This window comes from Fusarium venenatum, assembly GCF_020744135.1.
Source record: "Fusarium venenatum strain MPI-CAGE-CH-0201 chromosome Unknown EDB82scaffold_1, whole genome shotgun sequence".
NCBI lineage: Eukaryota > Fungi > Ascomycota > Sordariomycetes > Hypocreales > Nectriaceae > Fusarium > Fusarium venenatum.
Window position 1 is genome coordinate 483,139 of NW_027072129.1, and position 20,976 is coordinate 504,114.

At 44.6% G+C, this 20,976-nt stretch overlaps 8 protein-coding genes and 1 non-coding gene across 9 annotated transcripts; 5 read left to right on the forward strand and 4 right to left on the reverse strand.

The window, feature by feature from the left end:
* Positions 1-449: 449 nt before the first annotated feature.
* EDB82DRAFT_454110 (RTA1 like protein-domain-containing protein) lies at positions 450-1,467 on the forward strand (the record flags this gene model as incomplete). Its single annotated transcript, XM_025732424.2, has 2 exons — positions 450-712; positions 761-1,467. The coding sequence occupies exons 1-2, from the start codon at positions 562-564 to the stop codon at positions 1,465-1,467; spliced, it is 858 nt and encodes a 285-aa protein (XP_025591350.1). The 5' UTR covers positions 450-561.
* Positions 1,468-3,509: 2,042 nt separating this feature from the next.
* Positions 3,510-4,906, forward strand: EDB82DRAFT_425232 (uncharacterized protein; the record flags this gene model as incomplete). The annotated part of the gene is made up of 5 exons (XM_025732423.2): positions 3,510-3,686; positions 3,738-3,929; positions 3,984-4,088; positions 4,141-4,700; positions 4,759-4,906. The coding sequence occupies 5 exons, from the start codon at positions 3,510-3,512 to the stop codon at positions 4,904-4,906; spliced, it is 1,182 nt and encodes a 393-aa protein (XP_025591349.2).
* A 333-nt stretch (positions 4,907-5,239) lies between these two features.
* EDB82DRAFT_t72 lies at positions 5,240-5,311 on the reverse strand. The gene has a single exon. It is a non-coding gene; the product is annotated as a tRNA-Thr (tRNA).
* A 627-nt stretch (positions 5,312-5,938) lies between these two features.
* Positions 5,939-6,454, forward strand: EDB82DRAFT_469730 (uncharacterized protein; the record flags this gene model as incomplete). The annotated part of the gene is made up of 3 exons (XM_025732422.1): positions 5,939-5,950; positions 6,015-6,329; positions 6,437-6,454. The coding sequence occupies 3 exons, from the start codon at positions 5,939-5,941 to the stop codon at positions 6,452-6,454; spliced, it is 345 nt and encodes a 114-aa protein (XP_025591348.1).
* Positions 6,455-8,507: 2,053 nt separating this feature from the next.
* On the reverse strand, positions 8,508-10,563 carry EDB82DRAFT_469731 (NAD binding domain of 6-phosphogluconate dehydrogenase-domain-containing protein; the record flags this gene model as incomplete). Its single annotated transcript, XM_025732420.2, has 6 exons — positions 8,508-8,663; positions 8,713-8,832; positions 8,880-9,077; positions 9,125-10,012; positions 10,099-10,235; positions 10,422-10,563. The coding sequence occupies 6 exons, from the start codon at positions 10,561-10,563 to the stop codon at positions 8,508-8,510; spliced, it is 1,641 nt and encodes a 546-aa protein (XP_025591347.2).
* Positions 10,564-11,384: 821 nt separating this feature from the next.
* Positions 11,385-12,494, forward strand: EDB82DRAFT_423354 (uncharacterized protein; the record flags this gene model as incomplete). Its single annotated transcript, XM_025732419.2, has 3 exons — positions 11,385-11,573; positions 11,615-11,794; positions 11,844-12,494. 3 exons carry the CDS (start codon positions 11,385-11,387, stop codon positions 12,492-12,494), a joined length of 1,020 nt encoding a protein of 339 aa, XP_025591346.2.
* A 2,043-nt stretch (positions 12,495-14,537) lies between these two features.
* Positions 14,538-16,976, reverse strand: EDB82DRAFT_549277 (uncharacterized protein; the record flags this gene model as incomplete). The annotated part of the gene is made up of 1 exon (XM_025732417.2): positions 14,538-16,976. One exon carries the CDS (start codon positions 16,974-16,976, stop codon positions 14,538-14,540), a length of 2,439 nt encoding a protein of 812 aa, XP_025591344.2.
* Positions 16,977-18,385: 1,409 nt separating this feature from the next.
* Positions 18,386-18,999, forward strand: EDB82DRAFT_531406 (uncharacterized protein; the record flags this gene model as incomplete). Its single annotated transcript, XM_025732416.2, has 2 exons — positions 18,386-18,423; positions 18,476-18,999. Exon 2 carries the CDS (start codon positions 18,583-18,585, stop codon positions 18,997-18,999), a length of 417 nt encoding a protein of 138 aa, XP_025591343.1. The 5' UTR covers positions 18,386-18,423; positions 18,476-18,582.
* A 407-nt stretch (positions 19,000-19,406) lies between these two features.
* EDB82DRAFT_469735 (uncharacterized protein) lies at positions 19,407-19,880 on the reverse strand (the record flags this gene model as incomplete). The annotated part of the gene is made up of 1 exon (XM_025732415.1): positions 19,407-19,880. The coding sequence occupies one exon, from the start codon at positions 19,878-19,880 to the stop codon at positions 19,407-19,409; it is 474 nt and encodes a 157-aa protein (XP_025591342.1).
* Positions 19,881-20,976: the final 1,096 nt, after the last annotated feature.

Below are 20,976 nucleotides of genomic sequence, written 5' to 3' on the forward strand. Positions count from 1 at the left end.
CGGTTGATCATCACAAGACGTTCAGGGCTCTTACGCCGTCGGCGAAATCGTGCGAGCTCTGCAATGCCATGCTTGAATCTGCTACACATGATCAGTCCCACCGTTTGTCTATACGCGAAGTCCTAGCATTGATCTGACAGAGTCGATAAGACATATATATACCCCTGCTAGCTCTGGCTATACGTGTATAGCCAATAGGCCCCCCACTCATTAGTCCAAGTGTATGGCCAATGCGGAAGCCCACCATTCTAAAACGAATTCTAATTAAAGCATATTTTTTATCGATTTCTTTATGGAAAGGAACGTATAGTAGAAACAGCCCTCGTATTAAATGCGCCTGGGGGTTAAGTCCGAGTATTGCGATGCACTACTAAATGCATTCTTTAACTTCGATCCGCCGTAGTACTTTAATCATCTTTTTCTCAATTGTTTACTTCTTTTCTCTCTCTATTTTTCTTTTCTATTCACTACCTCATATACATACATTCCTTTGCATCAATTGTCAACACGCTACTGCAACTTTACACTCATTCGAACATTTATTTTCCCTAGGTCGCAACAATGGCAGGGTTCACTTTCTACAACTATGAGCCTTCCCTCGCCGCAGCCGCTGCGTTTGTAATTATCTTCACCATCACAACTCTTGTTCACCTCTGGCAAATGTTCCGGTCTCGAACATGGTACTTTATCCCATTTATCGTAGGCTGTTTGTGTAAGTTATACTCTCTCCTCACAACTCGTCAAATGCTCATATAATAAGTCGAGGCATTCGGATATATCGGTCGTGCCCTGTCCGCAAACGAATCTCCCAACTACACTAAAAACCCGTACATCATGCAATCGATATTACTTCTCCTCGGTCCCGCATTACTCGCCGCTTCTATTTATATGGTTCTCGGCCGCTTGATCGTTCTTTTGGATGCGGGTCACCTCTCTATTATTCGACCCAAGTGGCTGACAAAGGTCTTCGTCATCGGCGATGTATTGTCTTTCCTGGCCCAAAGCGGCGGCGGTGGTATGCTTGCCACGGCAGACAACAAGGACAGTGTTAAAAAAGGCGAGAACATGATCGTTGGCGGACTGTTTATCCAAATATTTTTCTTTGGCTTTTTCATGATTGTCACCATCGTTTTCCACATCCGAATTCGCTCTCGTCCAACATCAACATCATTGATCTTGAGCACACCCTGGGAGAAGCTCATCTGGGTTCTTTACATTTCAAGTCTGTTCATTCTTGTCCGTTCAGCTTTTCGAGTTGCAGAATATGTTCTCGGAAAGGAAGGAGCGCTACAGGCTGACGAATACTGGTTATACATTTTTGATGCAACACTCATGGCCTTGGTCGCTGTTCTTTTCAATTCATTCCATCCCAGCCGAGTTATTAACAAGGATGCGCTTAACGCCAGGCCTACATATACAGTGGACGAGTATCCGCTACATAACATGGAGGCTGCTAAATATCCATAAAGGGGTTTAGTCGTGCTGTGTATGAATGAAAGATGTAGTACCGGGCAACTTAATACTATATCCTTTCATTCTACTAATAATTATGTAGATTAATTTTCAAACCAATTTTTCTATTAGTGACATGTCTTCAAAATAACCTGTATTAGCATTGTACAAATTCAAGTTTAATACCAGCAATCTCCAGAGACGATGGAAAAATGGTCGAATTCATCTGAGCTATGATAGTCGCGTTTTTGATCGTGCCATAACCCGTGAGCGTCAAGTAAGTCTCGATCATTGAATTGTCGAGATCTAGGAACAGTTGAAGTATACCTTCGTCATGGAATACGGTTGGGATAGCATTCCACAGCCTCGATAATTCGTCAGGCTGTGCATTCGGACCCAGCATAAGTTGAAATATTTCTTTCAAAGGCAGCTTAGCAAGTGCTTCCAAAGAATGGCCCCGGTCTAGAAGGTATTTCCTCAGAGTCGGGAGATATGGGCGAACAGGCTGAGTTGTATGATTGATATCGATTGCGTGGGGAGGCTGCTCGTCCGTTTCTTCTGAGATTCTCCTCACAATGGTAGGCCTTGATTGGGTGTGCAACGAATACGCCGTGCCTGTAAGCACGTTATAAGTTGTAGGCGCAACCTTGAAAGCACAGAGAGCCTCTCGGTCTAGCATGCTCTCGGTATCATAAAGCCTAAGGTGATAGGAACCATTCTCGAACTTATACTCCCTCCAATTTCCATCTTGTCCCTCGTTCCCAACGGCGCTAACAGCCTTCCCCTTCCGCCGCTAGTCTACATCCGACGCATAGATCGCTGTATCTGTACCTTCTAGTGTCCAGGCAATTTTCAATGGCCCCGCTTATTGCCACTCAGCCATTCCTTCCCCAGCCAAATTACCGATATACTGGTACACACGTTGCCCCAATATTCAAGTGGAAGCTGCTCATGCAAGTCGAAGACCAAGACGGAACAAATCACCAATGATGGACGTGGCTCCTAGTCACCACGCATCACTCCCAAACTGCAACCACGCATTCTTCCAGCGACCGATAGCCTCACCTTGCCTGATGTCATCGACCGGATGAACACTGTAACACGCATGTCCCGTTATACCGCAATAGCTGAGCACATGCCAAGTGATGTGGTTGATCTGAGGAAATCCACTACATTTCGGTGCGTCTACTGGTAGTTCCTCTTGATCCTACCTACGTACTCAATACTGCCGGGGCATTGTCCATTAGGCAGATTTTAGAGACATTCTCAGGACTTTCGGCATAAGCCGCCATTGTCCCATTTTGGCGCCCTGGTAGTCTGAGAGTCTTTGGTGAAAAGACTACGTCGCAAAGGAGACTTTCCAAGGTTCGGACTATAATTTTTAACTTGCCAGTGAAATTCAGCCTCAGACCTGTATGTCTCTTGGAAAACTCAAGTTCAGCCTCCAGTTAAGTCTAGATCTCTAATGTCACTGTGGCTTGCCAGCTCCAGACCCAAGATAAAGCCAAAAAGCCACAATCCCAACTCTGTGCCATATCCACATTAGACTAGAGCTAAAGGTCTTGGTTCTTGACGCCGCTTATACTCACAGCAACCAAACATATCGTAGACGTGACACCTCAACGGATGTACCCCACCTAGGATCCAGTACCTCCCATTGATGGCAGCACGCTTACAAAATGGTGTCTTAACTTTGTAGTGGCCGAGAAGCGTACTGTATGTTACTCTCCGTGGATTGACGGGGTGGAACAGGCCGTGATTGACATTCAGCTCCGGACAGGCTGTACAGGGCTTAGTTCCCATCATGCTCTGCATGGCGCATATGATCCAGACCAGGTTTCCTTTCAGCCCCAGAGGGTATAGTTTGCTTCATGGCCGTTATCAAAGACGGCCCCCTCGCTTCAATTCGCCTACCTCTCGCCGTTCTACTAATACTGACAATAATACAAACCTCTGAATCTTTCCTTCGCATACCCCTTCTACAGTTCCGACATTTCCACAGTTTCGCTTACTGGTTAGGTAATCAAGACTATCTCACGACAAGAGGCGCTGTGGCTATGTTATGGAAACGGTTACTGGTATTGTCTTCAATTCTTGTGGGATGTTGCGCTCAGACGTTATCGGCGTCCGATAATGGAGAACCAACCGATGCCCCGTCCTCGACAATGGAGGATGGAATGCCTAGCAGTACTACGACTACGGGACATGCCACACATACCATCAACGTGGGGGCTGTTAGTTGAGACTCGCCTTACTCCCTCAAGCAGCACTGACATATATGACAGGCGGGGCATAAGTTTACTCCCGAAGATATCAAGGCAGATGTCGGCGATATAATTGAATACCGTTTCTATCCAGACGCACACTGGGTAATCCGAGGAGACTACGATAATCCATGTATCCCATATGAGTATGTGGATACAGACAGGAGCGGCTTCTCAAGTGGTCCTGAGCCGGTCAAAGCTATCACTGACGATGTAAGTGTACAGGAGTATTTCAATAAGCCGGACTAGGATGACTAACACCTCTAGGCGCCCCGCTACCGTGTAAGAGTAAACAACACTGAGCCCATCTTCTTTTATTGCGGCGCCCCTGGATCTTGTGTCAGGTATCATATGATGGGTGTTGTGAATCCGGTAAGTCTGCCTAACAATTCTTCTACGTCGGACGTTCTGACAATAGTGACAGTCAAAGAATAAAACTTTGAAAGGTTGGCTTAAAAATGCAGCAGATGTGGATTACCAATTAACACCCGGCGAACCCTGGCCAAAGGAAGAGGGCTTCAAAACCTCAACCACGTCTGCAGTCCCCGAACCGACCACATCTACAGCTCCGAACGAAAGCAGCAGTTCCTCTCCTGTCAGCGGAGGGACAACTGGTTCAGATAATGGACTCCGCGGTAGTGCGATTGCTGGCATAGTGGTTGGCAGTGTCGCTGTTCTTGGTATCATCATTGGAGGAATCTATCTGTGCGGTAGACGTTGTGGCTTCAATGATGCATATCACAAAGCGTTCAACAACCACACCATACATAGTGGTCTGGGTGGAACGACGCCTGTTACTGAGGTCGACGTCGGATCACCAAACAGTACAATGCCAGGGTATTGGGTGTACAAACCCACAAGTCCAACCGTCAACACCACCGGTCAAAGTCACCACACAAGCCCGCCGCTATCGCCTTTATATGATTTTCCGCAGGATGTTGGAGCGATGACGACGCAAAACCCAGGCAATATGAATACACATTAGTAGGTTATACCTCCTCGTTACAACTCAGATATGGCGATTAATGACAAATATTTCCAGTATCCCTAGTCCTAGTGACCTCACGCCTCGCCCGCCGGCTCCTCCACCCAAAGAGTTGCCGTTCGGAGTAGCTGAACTACCGAGCCACAGACTGCAAGAACCACCAGTTGAACTACCATACACATCAAGTCCAGTAAACCAGGTTTGATCATTTTTTAATTCTTTCATTACGAATAGGTATGGGATAAGGGTTTGTTTCGCATTTGGAGTTGGTCTTTGTGACAATTGGTTTCGGGAATCACGATATTGCTCAAGTGCCTCTGCTTTTCCACCATCCAAGCTTTAAAAAACCAATAAACCCGACTATGCTTCAAAATGCCATTTGACTCACCGGATTAGCGTAACAAGGATCTACTTTTGCCGGATTCGATTGTCAGTACTGCACCAGTTCAGGTCAGTGAACTTCGAATCATACAAGAGTCGGAGTTAGAGATTGCAAAAAATGTAAAAATCAAATCATCATAAGCTAATGAACTCGTTGTGCCTCGACACGGGATCGAACCGTAGACCTTGTCATTACTAGTGACACGCTCTACCACTGAGCCATCGAGGCGACGCTACTAGATCGACATCCTGCTCTTCTCAGAGAGTATTGATGCCAGTCTAGAAGAAACACCTCACTTACGATCATTGTCAAATCTTGAGTAGTGTATTTGAGACAAGGAACTGATAAGGCTAGTCGTATATGACTAGAAGGACTGATACAAGACGGTCTGTCTAAGGAAAGGCGACGATGTCCAACAGCATGCAGGCATCTCCTCTTAGCTTCTAGAAAGTCCAAATAACCTGGGCAATGCAGAGATTTATCCTTCTCTACATACGTACACCTACCAATCGAACCAAATCATTATCAAATAATGACATAGCTACTCTACTTTGGGAATTGATTAGCATCGATCTCACGTTCAATTACCGATTTCAGCAAAACCCTCTTCATAGACCTTGTTTGCGGGGTTCCGGGATTAACAAGATTTCGACATCTCCCAATTACTGATTCTCGTAACAAGAGGTTAGATACATCCGTTCAGGTAGCTGCTTGCCTTTGTCCTTGATCTTTCGCATTCAACTCAATGTGGACCTTGTGTAACTTCACTTTGCCTTTACAAAGTTGTTGCTATAAAGATACAGTTCTGAAAATTACACATTACCAAAGGTAGAGCAGAAATAAGAAACCAGCACGATGATTACTGCAGTATGTAAAGAAAACTTCTCACACGGACACTCATGTGACATTCATACCAATCCTTCTTTAATAGTATAGAAGATACATTGTCTTTACATTCCTTTACTCTGTTAGAGTACTAGGTACTGGTGCCACATGCCAGAAGATTATTCAATCATATTATCAAGGCCACAGCAACTCCAGCCAATCAGTCAAACATATCTACGGGACCTCTTTTCCAGGAGTGACATGGGACGAGGAGAATTGGCTTCTCTGCACGACAAATCTCAACCAGGGCTATCATCAGGCTCGCGGCTCAGTGGCCAATGGCTATCTAGTCATTAACGTTGCCGCTGTTGGCCTATTCTTTGAGCTTAACGCTACAGAGAATAAGGAAGTCGTTGAACCCGTATGTGGAAATTGATCTATATTCCAATTGTATTCTCTTCTGTTCGCTATGTGACCTTACAATTTTCCCTCCTTTTGGGTAAATGCCTTACGCTATCCCTTTTCTAGCTTCTCTTAGTCAGATGAAACGAACCGCTAACCGACTTGTACAAGGTAGCTTCGGTTCAACAAGACCCGTATTAGCAGATGCTAGAATCAAGGAGTTCCGGCCATTCTATAAACGTATTAATTGCATCCTGAACTTTTTGTTTTTTCTATCTATTACTAGAAGCCGTCGGTGAGGAGTTATTAGTTACTTCATGCTTTAAGTTTAAGTAACGATCCTTATTTTTAGAAAAACTTATTTTAAGAACTAATAATTGAAAAACAAACAAGAGCTGGACAGGATCCCAAGTTCTTCATTATTTATGTGCATATGCTTGAAAGAATTGCAACTAGATCACAAATTCTAACTCCCACCCTCAGCTCGATTTCAAAGTAGTGAACTTCTTCTATTTTCATGAAGGTGGTGAACTTAAAAGTTGGCCTTCCGATATTACAAATAATCCCAAGCGGCTGAAGAATATGACTCATTAAGAATAAACACGATACAGTACCTAAATGATATCTTCTCTTACGCTTCTAGCAGCTCGTTACTCTACCATTCGCCGAGCCTCTGGGGATACCAGACACTTCAGTACACCCAAGACAAGTCGCAATGGTACTGAAAATCAATAGCTGCCACAAACTTCCCAGTCAAATCCGAGGTAATTTAGTCCAATCCTCGAAGTATATTGAGTTGGATCGTTTTCTGGTCGCTTCATTCACCTCGGCGCTATGATAAACAAGTAGTTGCTTTTTCTCGTTACTCATTTTCCAAAGGATTTCCAGCACTTGTACGTTAACCCAGGCTCCCTTATCCAATAGAAACTGCACTACCTGATCACAGTATCGAGACGCAGCAACATGTGGAGCATTGACACCAGAACTATCAGCTGCATTTACATCGGCGCATCTATCGAAAGTAGTCGTATGATCACTAATTTAGCGGTTCTTGATGCAGACAGTAGTGCATTTCCAGCAAAAACCACAAATTGTATTAACATCTGCCCCTTTGTTCAAGTGGAGCCGCACGAGTCCTAAGTGACCGGAGCTCGATGCAGCCTGCAGAGCAGTACCATGACAATAATTGCTTACGTTAACATCTGCTCCTTTATCCAAAAGCAGTCGCAAGATTTTTGAGTTGCCTTGATGCGAGGCAACCAGTAGAGCCTGGCCACCGTGTGCGTTCACATTTGTTCCCTCCGTTATCAGATCTCTTGCAGCCCATATTTGTAACGGTTGTATCTGACCGTTATGCCACAGGGTAAAAGATTGAGCTATAATCACTATGTGAGCAATTATAGTGGTGCTTACAGCTGCTTATAGAGCCTTATAGCACTGTTACGGTAACCAATCGTTACACCCGGGACTGGTGACCAGACACACCCATACTTCAGGATAAAATAAGAAGGTACAAGCCTGAAGTTATTTGCTTTGTTAGCAAAAGAATATAGTAGGCGGTCTGGCGGTGGGGATATGGATGCAATCCAATAAAGGAGGAATTTAGATTTAGGTAGCAAGCGGAGACTGAGAACCTGGGTAAGTGCAAGGACGGCGCTAGAAGGTATAATACTTAGGGAAGAGTATGGAGTGGAAGGGCAGATTTTGTAGCGATAATCATGAGCGGACTTGCGGCTAGCTTGTTAATGGAAGAAAAGGAAGCTATCTGGAATGTCCTTGGGGTTTGGGTTTAAGAGAGAAGAGGAGATAGATCCTTGAACTAGCAGCGATGCATAGTAAGCTAAAGCTTAGCTATTAGAATTACCCAGCTTCGGGAAAGAGTACCTGTACTATTTTTGCAGATTTAAATGTATAATGGAAGCGGCTTAGTAGAATCTGAAATACGATGCAAGTGGTGTTTTAGTATTTTGAATGTTTCATATCTTTAGTCTAAGGTTAAGGTCAGCGAAGACAAAGTTATATGTAAGTACATTAAATAGATCTTAGGATCTTGTTTAAGCTAACTTATATAGGACTTTTTACATCTAATCATTTGTTATAAATCTTTAACTGTTATATTATACTGGAACTGTAATTCCACTGAGACATAACGACTACCCTAACCCTGTCCTACTAACACCACTGATCGATACATAGACTACACTTCCTCTAAACTGCAATTCCAAAATTGAGCGATAGATATGTCAGAGTTTGACACATCACCATTTTCAGCTGCTTTCTTGAATAAGAACAAGAGTTTGTCAATAATGGACAAATTAATCTCAGTCTCGGAAACTTGGTTCCGAGCGATTTCCTTAACTTTCTGTCAGTTTCAATGTTTTAACTACATTACAGTCACCTACCAAATCTTTCAACCAAATTGATAGTCGAGCGTCAGGGGTATAATCCTCAGCCAGGAATTTTGGCAGCCTGTCTGCTAAGTATTGATTGTACGCGTACTTTACAAGGACGTCGTATAATATCTTAATTGTCAGCAAGAGATCAAGCGGTCATAAGTGAAAAGACTGACCTCGCTCTTGATTCCACAATGGAGTCCCAGGCAAGTGATCTCGAATGAGGAAGCATGGTTGATGGCGGCGCTAATTTGGTGTAGAGCCTTCATCTTGCTTGCGTTGCCGATCCTGCCTGCGAAATAGATTGTGGTAGACATCTGCTGAAGAACAGAGAGTTTATCTTCGACAACGGCTCGCTCGCCCCCCGTGATTATCTATATAATTTATCAGCTTGGATATATCACCGGATAACTATACAAACCAAAAGTTCGCCACTATTTGCCCTATTCGGGCCGCCTGAAATTGGAGCCTCTAGATATGAGATAGTATTGTTAAGTTGGAAGATTCGGTCCCTGATCTCAATTGATGACGACGCAGACATGGTTGTGTGAGCGATGATGACCAGAGCCTTCCGTCTTGATTTAAGCTGGCTTGAAATCTCTCCAATCACAGAAAGAATCTGTTCTGATTTCTCAAGAACGAATAGCAAGCAATCAGTCTTGTCCAAGCAACTAGCCACGTCAGTTGTCACCGGTAGAGACGCCGACTTTGCTTCGTCAAGTCTTTCCTGGTCAATATCACATCCAGTAACGTGATGCAATTTCTGTAGAGACAAAGCCATGCCTAGTCCCATAATGCCAAGACCAACGACTACTATACGTTGTGATTGAGGTTTGTGCAGTTCACGATTGTGCAAATGCATAAGGGTGGGAGACCCTAAATAACCAACGCTATAAGACTGTGGGTGGGTATCCTGCCATTCTATAATGATTGACAAGGTGGTACTGAGCAAAGGGGTTGGGTACTGTATCTTGGAGGATAAGTTGATGATGCTTTTCAAATCTCGAATCAAGTCCGGTATTTCATACTCTGGCCGTTGTGCTACTTTTTGTTCCACACTAACGATAGAGCGGGCAGATGCTTTGCGGAAAATATCGCGCATTGTAGCAGGATCCAGATTGAGAATTGTAGATGCCGTCATAGCATATTCCATTCCAAAGTATTCCAGAATGCGTAGGGCTCTCGGGAGAACATGTAGAATAGTAATTGTACCGAAAGGAGAGCCAGTACTTTGCGATTTTTGGAAGACTCCCTCCAATATCATGGAACTCTCATCCGAACTTGACGACATAGGACTGGAGTAGTATACCTGATTGGTCGATTAGTAAGTGTGTAGATCGAAGTTAGACGTAAGGATATTTTAAAGAACAGCGCGACCCGTGGAAAATCACTGACAAAATTCTTTTGCACAACTTCTGAATTTTCTGGTATAGTTATTGCTTCAAAAAAAGCATGATTATGGGTAGAGAATGAGATGGAATAAAATGAAGGTTCAGCGTCGATGATTACCAATTTCATTGGGGGTTCGTCACCTAGATACATTAGCGTAGAATTACGTATCGGCATTATGATAATAACTTGCCATTCAGTTGGAAAATAGCCGATTTTATGGCATTCTGTAATCGGCTACTGACTGAGATAATCATTATATCCACATCTCCATCTTTATCTGGTATATCGTCAGCTTTCATATCAAATCGACATGCACCAGAGCGTACTTTTGATATCTGTTGATATGACGTCCTCGGCATCCTCAATTGAAATCTCCGAACTTAGCTCTCTAGTTCGGTAAAGAGAAACATGCTGATGGAAAAGCCCGGCAGGGACTTCCCTATCATGAATAATGGTTAGATTGACCATCTTTAAGATGTAGTCACTGTTTTCAAATGATCTGGTAGAGAAAGAATCCTATTTCCAATCAATATTCTTCGGTTAATAAAAAGAGAGGATTTAATAATTCGCAGCACGGTGAAAGGAGCTTTAAATAAATGGACATGCAGCAGTATCGTCAGAATCCCTTTCCGTGACTGGTGCTACGTCTAACAAATAAACAACGTTTACAAGAATGTTAGTGGTCCATTTTAACGATCATATACCTAGGCAACTATCTCACGGGTAGCCTGTGGTGTCTTAGCCATTATATCATACATTATTCATCTTCCGGTGTTTCAGTTATCTCATCATATCTCCTTTATCCTCCCGTGTTTTAGCTATTACATAATATATTATTCATCCTCCCATATCTTGGCTATACCATTATATCTCCTTTACCTTCCCGTGTTTCAGCTATCTCCTCATATCTCCTTTATCCTACCGTGTCTTGACTGTATTATCCTGCCGTGTTTCAGCCAGCTTACTCTACTTTATTTATCAGCTTCTTAAACATCCTCATCATAGATCAGAACTCACCGCCTGTTATCTAGCAAGTTAGGAGCTATTCGAGGTATGTGTGTGCCGTCACGAGCTACTAAGCCGCCTAGTAACTCTACGTAATATACATCTAGAGAGTTACAGAATTAACCTACATTCCACAGAGTGACCCATTGTTTAGAATGAAGGGATACTGATTAAATATATAAACATCCCAATTTTATAAATAAATCCTTCTGATCATTGAACCACTACCCTATTTTTTATCTTTGTTAACTCTTGTAACACCTCTGACAACTATACCACGCATAATGGAGAATTCGGCCAAGGCTAGTAGCCTCTTGAATCTCGAATCTTTAGATCTCGGACAGTTCCTACACGGGAATGAGTCTACCCAATCAAAATTCGCTCAGCAATTAATCACAAACTTGGAAGCATCGGGGATTGTGAAATTGAAAATTGATGATGTTCCTACCCTCAAGATCGTCAAACTTTTCGATGTGGCATGTTTCCTTTAGATCTCTCTAATACGAATTCATAGCTAACGATATTAAAGACGAAAAGATTCTTCTCTCTTGACATGACTAGCAAGATGGTCGCTGCCCACCCTCCGCAAGCCAGCCCTCATCGCGGATACAGCTTTGTCGGCCAAGAAAAGCTCGCTGGTGTTACAGGGTTCGCCGAAGATTCGGAAAAGAATAGCGAAATACAAGATAATAAGGTACGCGTTGTGATTGTATGAATCAAAACATGGCTAATGAACCTTATAGGAGACATTCGATCTGGGATCACCTGACGACTCTGAGTTCCCTAATCGGTGGCCTAGCGAATGTCAAATTCCACAATTTCGAGCGATTGTCGAGCAGCACTATGAGGCCCTGGAACAAGTTCAGTTACAAGTTTTAGCGGCATTCGCTCTTGGACTAGGGCTCAAGCGAAATTTCTTCTCGTGCCTCCATGAAAAAAGCCACCATGAAATGCGTCTCTTGCACTACCCATCAACGAAGGTAGGCGATTTAATAGGCGGAAAAACAAGGATTGCCGATCATACGGATTTTGGCAGTGTCACTCTGCTTTTCCAGGACAACACCGGCGGGCTAGAGGGACGAGACCGCGAAACTGGCAGATACCAAGCCATTGAGTCACAACCGATGGAATGTTTGGTGATAGTTGGCGATTGCTTCCAGCGATGGACAGGGAATCAGGTATGGGCAATACCGCATAGGGTTACGGTGCCCTATCGGACAGCGGTGGAGGATAATGATTGCCATGTTCCGGAGAGATTCTCAATTGCATTTTTTGGGAAACCGAACCGGGATGCCCAAGTGGGAAATCTAAACCATCCCCGGTTTCAAGCAATGCAGTATAGTTCTATCACCGCTGGGGAGTATAATAATATGAAGTTAGAGAGAACATACTAGGTTATTAAAAAGGAAGGTCTATTTAGTTCTTATTTTAATAAATAAAAATAGATACAAGTTATCGGTTGTCTGTATATTTAGCCTTTATAATTTACTTTAAAGTTATAATTGTGATAATCCCTAAGGGATAAACCAGTCTTAACTATAGTAACTCCTAGAGTACTGATTTTCAGTTATATAGGCTATATAGCCCAAACTTAAACTATTAGTTACTAAAACTAAAGGTAATATTAAGTGGGAGGCATAAAAGTAATAGTATAATCATATTATTCTCTATATTAATTACTATCTAGAAATAGTCTTAGACTTAATAATAGTATATAAATAGATTAGTAGTTAGGTCGGTAATAACTAGTAAATCCCTGCTGTTGTATGTTTTTCTGCCGTTTTTAGCAACTAAATGTCAACCCCAAATGCTCAAAAATCTACGGTAAGTATGCCGCGACAAGGACACAAGAACCATATTATAAAATCGCCTTGCATTAGACAATGAACGTGATGCATTGCGATGAACTATCACGACAAGTCTACAGGGAGCTTGCATCAGCGGTTGCGAGTACCGACATCAGATCAAGTGTATGTACGCGACACGACCGACAATGTCTAGTACAAAGTCAGGCAAATCCGAGCTGAACTATGAACGAGTCAGTGTATCATAAACTAAAATTAAAAGGACTGTAACAAACATAAACGAAAGTACTCGGGTACTGTACGGCCAGTGAAAGTGCTCTGTTGGGCGAAGGCCAAGGATTGTGGCGTTAATAGTTTATCACTAATGTTCAATATTTGTGTCAATGCTGTGGATTCAGCGATAATAGGCCCCTGATCGGTTATTTAAATCACCCTGACTTACCCTTCCAGCAGGCAGATCCTTTTATTCTCGGTTCATTTCCACTGAATCAAGTTACGTCGCTAGCAACGGGGATTGATCCCATTCAGTCGTTCAAGATGCGTTTATCATTCATATCCCTCACTTTGGGGCTGCTCGCAATACAGACACGTCTGATACACGCGGGACCATGTAAACCATCACCAATCACTTCTGCCGACGAATCATCGACCATCATACCCACTACCACAGCAGTCAACTCGGATGACGGAATGTCTGAAACTTCTGCTCTGAGCGGAGAGACTACTACGTCAGATATTTCCGGAGCCACAGGCATCACCACCATAGATGAATCATATGCCGATTCTGCTACCAGTTCGGTATCAAGCACGGTTACCCTCATTGAAACATCGATCACTGCTATTTCGACTGAGTTATCATCAACTGAGACCCTCATTCAATCACCAGCAACCACTATTCTTCCCACAGAGTCAACCTCGACCGCACTCGCTTCATCAACCACAACATCGTTGGAGGCCCCGCTTGGAACAACTCTAAATGTTATTTTTGTTGACGAAGGCTACGAAAAGGATGTCTGGCTTCCTGTGGATGACTTCGGTACCTCTATCACTAGTGATGTGGACAAGGAGTCTTCTGGTGCCCTCTTTGGACTAGAGCCTGCAACCTCACGACTCTACGCGGTCCTCCCTAGTGGTGAAAAGCTTTATGCGGCATCCTGCACTCAATGCAGTCGCGATTCATTTAAGTTCTTGAATGAAGAACAGAGAGCAGCGGGTTATTTTGTCTTTTTTGTTAAGTGTACAGAAGGCGACAACAGGTATTTAAATTGTGCACCTGAAGCGGAGGGTAACCCCTATCCGCATATGTACTTTTACGAACTCGCCGGTTACTACATGCACACTCGGTACTCTGACCGAAACGGCGGGACAGCAATAGAATTTAGACTTGGATAGGTACTGCGAGTTCGCTACCTGTCTATGATCCTGAAGGATACTTCCTATTATGATATCATTACTCCCGAGACACAGCCACTCGATTGGCACCTTGCCAGACCAAAGCAATCTAAAACTAACCCTTCACCTCAATTTTTCTAGATAAGCAAGTTAAACTAAGATAGAATTAAAAATAATATAAGCCCATTATCCTCCAGTAACTACTTATCAACAGTCCCATCAATCCTCTTGATCTTGCGCTTAGGTAGTCTCCTCACAGAAGCAGGACATGTCGTAAAACTTCCAGCCCGTGTTTGTACCATCAAGCTTGATAGCACTAGCAGCAAGGTAGACACAGTTATTGTCGATCTCGAAGAGAAACGATTTACACCCACTCAAAGCCTTGCAGCCATCACGGCAAGCGTCGAAGGAGATTGCACCAGCTTGACCAAGCATTGCCGTGGGATCAAGTGCCGTAGGATTTCCGGTTGCACCGCAATTACTATCCTTGGGTGAAGGGCTTAGCATATTTTCGACGCAACTCGGTTCAGGGTCCTTGGTTCCCGTCTTAGTCTCGTCACAGAAGCAGCTTGGCTGCCACCACTCAATTACACTTCCGGTGAATTGGACGGCGCTGGCTGTGAAGACACCCTGAGCCTTGTAAAGATTGCAAACCCCGTCCTTTTTGAACTCGAAAACGTCACAGTCGGTTGCAGCCTTGCATGTAAGGTAACACTCTGCCAGAGTTCCAGGAGTTTGTGGGCGCGAGATACCGAGATAGTTTCCTGAAACACTGCCCATCTTACCACAAACAGTTTCTGCAGGCAAGGGGTCCAAGGGTGTACCATTGCAGACGTCATTGGTTGGCTGCTCATCAAAACAAGCCATATCCCACATCTTGCGTCCAGGGACATCGATTTCGTCGCTCGTTCCTCCGACTTGGCCCTTGTAAATACTGCACCATTCGTCTTTTTTGAATGCAATTGAGTCGCAGTTGTTGTCCTTGCAGAGATCTCGACAGGCCTCTAGAGACTTTGTCGAGGAGGGTGCGAAAGGAGTGATATCCTCGATGCAGGTGTTCTTGGGTCGTCCTTCGACAGCGCACACAGTGGTCTTGGGTAACTCGTCGACGCAGACATCTTCATCATCGCCTGATTTTTCAAGATCACAGAAGCAGTCCTGATCGTACCACTTGTAGCTCGTTGTGATTTTTCGCCCGATAGACATACCCCCACCCACGTAGAACTCACATTCCTGGCCAGCCTCGAACTTGAATCCGGAACACTGGCCTTCCTTGCAAGCCTTTGCACAAGCTCGGAGAGATTCAGAAGAACCGTCGGGACCTGGGCCACTGTAAAACAGACCCGTGCTATCCCCCATTTCGCCACAAACCCGGTATTGAGGAAGAGGATTGATGAGGTTGTCCTTGCAAGTGGGTTCAGGCTCGCTGACTTCTACTTTGTCAAGGTCGCAAAAGCATTCAGGTTGATACCATTTGAAACTCGTAGTACTATCACTTGGAGACAGACTAGTGCCCACGTAAAACGTGCACTGCTTGTCAGCTTCGAATTTGAAGCCCCTGCACCCGCGTGTACTGCACGCCTTTGCGCAGACTGCAAGCGATTTCGTTGAACTTGCGGGACCCTCAGCATCCCAATACAAGCCACCACTATCTCCCATTTTCCCACAAACACGGTTTCCGGGCGGGGGGTTGACCATGTTGTTCTTGCAGGTGGGTTCTGGTTGAGTCGGGGGGGTAGTCTGTGTCTCGTCTGGAAGGCAGGTGAAGCAGTCCATATCCCACCATCTCCAATCTGATTCAAGGTTGTTAGTCTCGCCAGGCTTGCCCTTCCACAACTCGCAGTAGAGATTCCGGTAAAAGATTACAGATCCACACTCGGGTGTATCCTTGCAAGCCTTGTAACAGTTCCAGATGCTCTCTGTAGCTTCCCCTCCACGGGTCACTATAAGGTTTGTCGCCGAGTCAGGATTCCCTTGTCTTCCGCATACGGCATCTGCGGGCTTGGGATAGACCATTGTAGGGGTACAGGCATGGGCTGCCTCGGTAGAAGTTGCGGGAGCTGTCGAAGAAGCCTCGGTAGCGGAAGTAAGGGGACCTGTCGCGGTAGTCGTGACATCATCTGAAGTCATTGTCGTGGTGTCTGTCGCCTTTGTTGTCTCGGTGGTGTCGGTCAGCGCAGTGTCGGTGGTTTCTGAGGAACCAATTGTGGAGACGGACTCTGCAATTGTCGTGGTGGAGGTTTCTTTCTCGCTGGAGGTCATGGTGGTATCCGTCAAAGTAGCTACGGGGGGCTCGACCTCGCTGAGTGTAGAGGTAGTGTCTGTAGCGACAGCAAATGTAGTTTCAGTATCGATCGTCGAATAGATGTCTGTCGAGGAACTAAGAGAAATCTCAGTTGCAATGGAAACAGAGTAGATGCCGCTGTAGCTCAAAGTCGTATCGGTCGGAACGATAGAGGAGGTTTCAATTGAAGTGACAGCATCTTCAGAGACAGTAGCAGACTGTGAGGTGTCACTTGGGTTCAAAGAAGAAGCAACGATAGTGGTAGAAGAAACAGCCTGAGTTAGTCCCTCTGTACCACTCGAAGTAGAGATTGATTGAGGCCGACATGGTCCTGCATTGACCAGCGGACTCAGGGCCGTAGCCAGCAAGAATGAGCGGACGAGACGACGAGACATCTCTGCTGTAAGTAAACGAAAGTGAACAAGACAAATGGAAACAACGGTCAAATGCGACGATTTATTAATTTATGAATCTCTTCTACCTCCCCTTTTCATTACACTTAACCCGCAAAAAGAATGTGTTGGTTTTCATTACTTTGTCGGTCCAATTAAGACTATTGATTGAGGAAGGGTCTGGAAGCCAATATGGCACGTTGACCATGTAACTTTGAGAAAAGCGTTATCGATAGTCTGAACGCCACTGAGGCTGAAAGTCACTATGGGCTTGGCAGGGACTTACCATGACTCGCCAATCTATTAGCCGGAGTATCACCGTCCAAATATTGCCTTATTGAGATGGCTGGTCGACTGGACATGCCTTCAAAAATGACTGACTACTCGCGCGAGCAAGATGGACACGAGACTGAAAAGTGAAGAATGTTTTCGCTATCTCATCCTAGACTTGATTACAAGAGACCGCAATGTTATCCACTGTGTTTGGAAGTCCATCACATTGGTCATTGCAGCAAACGAGGTAATGAACAACAAAAGCAACAAACGATTCTTCATGTGTCACCGTTGTTTGTTTGGCTGGCTCTCCCACAGGCCTGGTACCTGCACTTATCCCGGGGATGGTATACAAGACGTTAAATAGAATAATCAGGAGTCTTTAAATATATATATGAACTTTTAATTGAACGTGTTGTAATGGAATTAGATCGACGTCAAGTTATTGCTGTTGAATGAATGATGTTGTTACAGGGTGGGTGTTCTCAGACTTTTGGCGTCAAATTTTACATTCTGATTCGCGTGTGCCTGCCCACGCCTTGACAGAAGCAGTTTCAGTGATTTATAGTGGGTTACCCACTAAATGGTGCACCAACTCTGGCCACTAATGACCCCCTAACTTGTATAACCGCACTGGGAAAAGAGTATGCGCATTTAATGTTTACTTTGCATTTGCTTTGCAGTTTCAAAGTATGTAGCATACAACCCTGGCAATATCATTGATGGAATCCGAAGTCAGGCTATTGATGACGTGTAACTTGGTCTTTTCCTATCGTTTGCTTTTTAAGTGTTTGTTTGCTCATTGTTTGCTGCCCGCTACAAATCTGACCGACTATAGCCTATAGCAACCGCCCTCTGAGGCCAAATGATTCACGGTCTACAGGCCTCATGCAATATAATAATTGAATACTCCAACCGCTGCAGCTGAAAACATCATTCTAGCTCGCACAGCTTCTTACACTTCCCACTTTCATCAAATCCGCAACTTCTTCACCTTTCACGGTAACAGCTAGAGACGAACAACCTTACATTGAGATGCCTCCGATCCATCTTGAAGACGGCGACAGCCTCATTGCCCAACTGCCGACAAACCATTGTTCCACAACAGCCTCTGCTCATCCAGATCTTGTCACGCGGGATATAATACTTAAAATAGGTTATATATCAACCATTGAAGGTCCGTCTTCCTCCTCCTTGTTGAAAGCCCACTAAACTGAACTCCTCTGCAGACCTCCAAACCGCACAAGAATGGAGGATCACCTCCCACGAACCGATCACCCGCGACAACGTTGAGATTATTAGTGTGACGCCGACCCTCCAATCTCCTTGCGTCATCATGGCCGTCAGTGGAGTAGACTCGGAAGGCGTGCCATTCGGACGAAAACTCTTCACTGAACGTGATATCCATTTGGTCTCTGGACCGAAACTGTTTAGGTACTGGCGCGGCAAGGGGGGGAGGGCCTACGCATCTGGAATCCTAGACGATGTGTGTCACTTGCTCAAGATTCTGGATGAACAGGATGGAAAACGACAGGTGCAGTTTGTTGGATGCGCCAAGTCCCAGTCTGAGTGGTGGGATTCGGACAAAGTCAAGGAGACCTACATTGAGCTTTGGGATGAGTGGGTTCAAGGTACGACTTTTTCCGCCCCTATTCCACCAGATGAGAGGTTGACAAATTATTTCCAGCGAGAGACGCTATCAGACAGGAATCTGACTGATGAAGCCGTTGACAGGATTGATGACCTGCGCTAGATGACAGTTGCGTAGAGTTATCTGGGCGCACGGTTCCAGAATACAGGAATATGTAGAGAGATGGCAAGGGTAACTTCACGGTCCGTTTCTGCTAAGATAGCATGTCATTTCTTCCTACCTATATGGAAGTAGATACCTGGGTAACGGAAATGAAATCACAGACTTAGTTTACTAAATTATATAAGAGCGAAAATCCTAGTATTTTATTGTTCTTCTACTGTTTCAAAACAAATGAGAATGTGACCTCAACACCCCGTTGTGCTCTCAGTGGATGGCCCGCATCCTTACTGAAAACCCAACGTAGCACTTCATTCTGGCTACCCTCTTATGTTTCCAAACCGAACGTCAAACCTCATGTGTTTCCTCCATCCAGCTTGGCACATGTTCTCATGTGCAAGATCCAGTGATCAGAGTACGTACTCCAACTCATCCGGTTCATTCTTCTTGTCCACGAGCTGCAGTCTCTCTTTCTCGATGTCAGTGATGACCTTCTTGCGGATCTCAATACTCGCCTCGTATCGCTCTATCCTCAAATCTGACATTGTCCCAACCGGATTGCACTGCAGGTCCTTGATCATTTTCTCAAAGTGGTCATTGTCACTCTTCATGCACGAAATCATGAAGTCACAATTCTCACTCTTTGCTTCGCACAGCTTGGCGTACTCCTTCGTGGTTAAAGCGGAGACTTCCACGTTGCCACTCTTCCCCAGGTCCTCTAAGAATTCAGCCTTTACCTGCTTCTTCCAGTATTGAACGAGCCGTGGGATGTTTCGAAGAAAGCGGCGAGTCCGCATGCGAAATTGAATGCGACGCTGAAACGTTACCTCGTCATACTGGCGATCTGCGCCTCCTGTCATTTGTTCGGGGAGTGTGTGAGACATTTAGAAAACTTGGTTGTACTCAGTGTTGTTACTTGGATGAATGTTGTTTGAGTGATGATAGTGTTGCAAATGGCAGTTCTTTTGTTAGATGGGTAGGAAATTTGTGGTGAAGGTCTCCTTATATTTAAATTCGTGCTCATTATCTTTCATGTGCTGCATACATTGCCTCTGTGTGCTCCAGTCCGGTCATTGTCAATATGCAACAGTACAAATGCTTTGAACAAAATCCCTGCAACAGGCAAAGGTCCCTCAAAGCTATGGAGCTGCCATCCAAACCCACTGTTTACACCTAGTAATCCTTTCAGTTACGAAGAACATCTGTTACCGGAGCGGCACAAAGAATATTGACATCCACAATGACAAAGGGGTACGGCTGCCTTCTTACCTGCACATTGCTGCAACCATTGTCCTGCTTTCACAAATAGTGAAATTTTTGTCAGAGTAGTTATGTAGTAACAGAGGCCTCTTTAATATTGTTTGTAAGTAGATTCAAAAGTGTTCTCAATGGAATGGTACCAAGTTTGTTTCTAATGGAAGGGTTTGTTTGTACTCTGCTTAACCGAACGGGACTCTTAAATTTTTGTTTTCACGATTGCGCCACTTTACGTCTCCCCATGAACGCAAAAGGACTAGGCATCAGAAAAACATAAATACTAAACAACTTGGAGTTGTTCTTTTTTTCCTTTCTATCTACATTCGGACACTCATCTTACGTCTTCCTGGCCCACCATGTCTGAAGGTCACTTTACACGCAGCCAAGTGTCAGCAAACCGCTGCTTGCGTCAGGGAGCAGACTCCGCCAGAGATACTATTCGCGACATCTTCACAAATGCTGCTCTTGCGAACGGATCATCAAATGTGCAACAAACCGAAATAGATCTCTATAGGAAGATAGAGACCTACGACGCTACTCTGCCTGTAGTCTTAAAACCGAGCCTGATGGACGTCGACTTCTTTGCTGAAACGGAGGTTGGATGGGTACATGGTAAGTATCTCTGTTGCTCAAAGTGTGAGGAGGGGCATGGTTAATAAGGTGGAATTAAATAATTATTATGGCTATCGTTATTGTTATCTTTACCTCTCGTATTACCCTTAC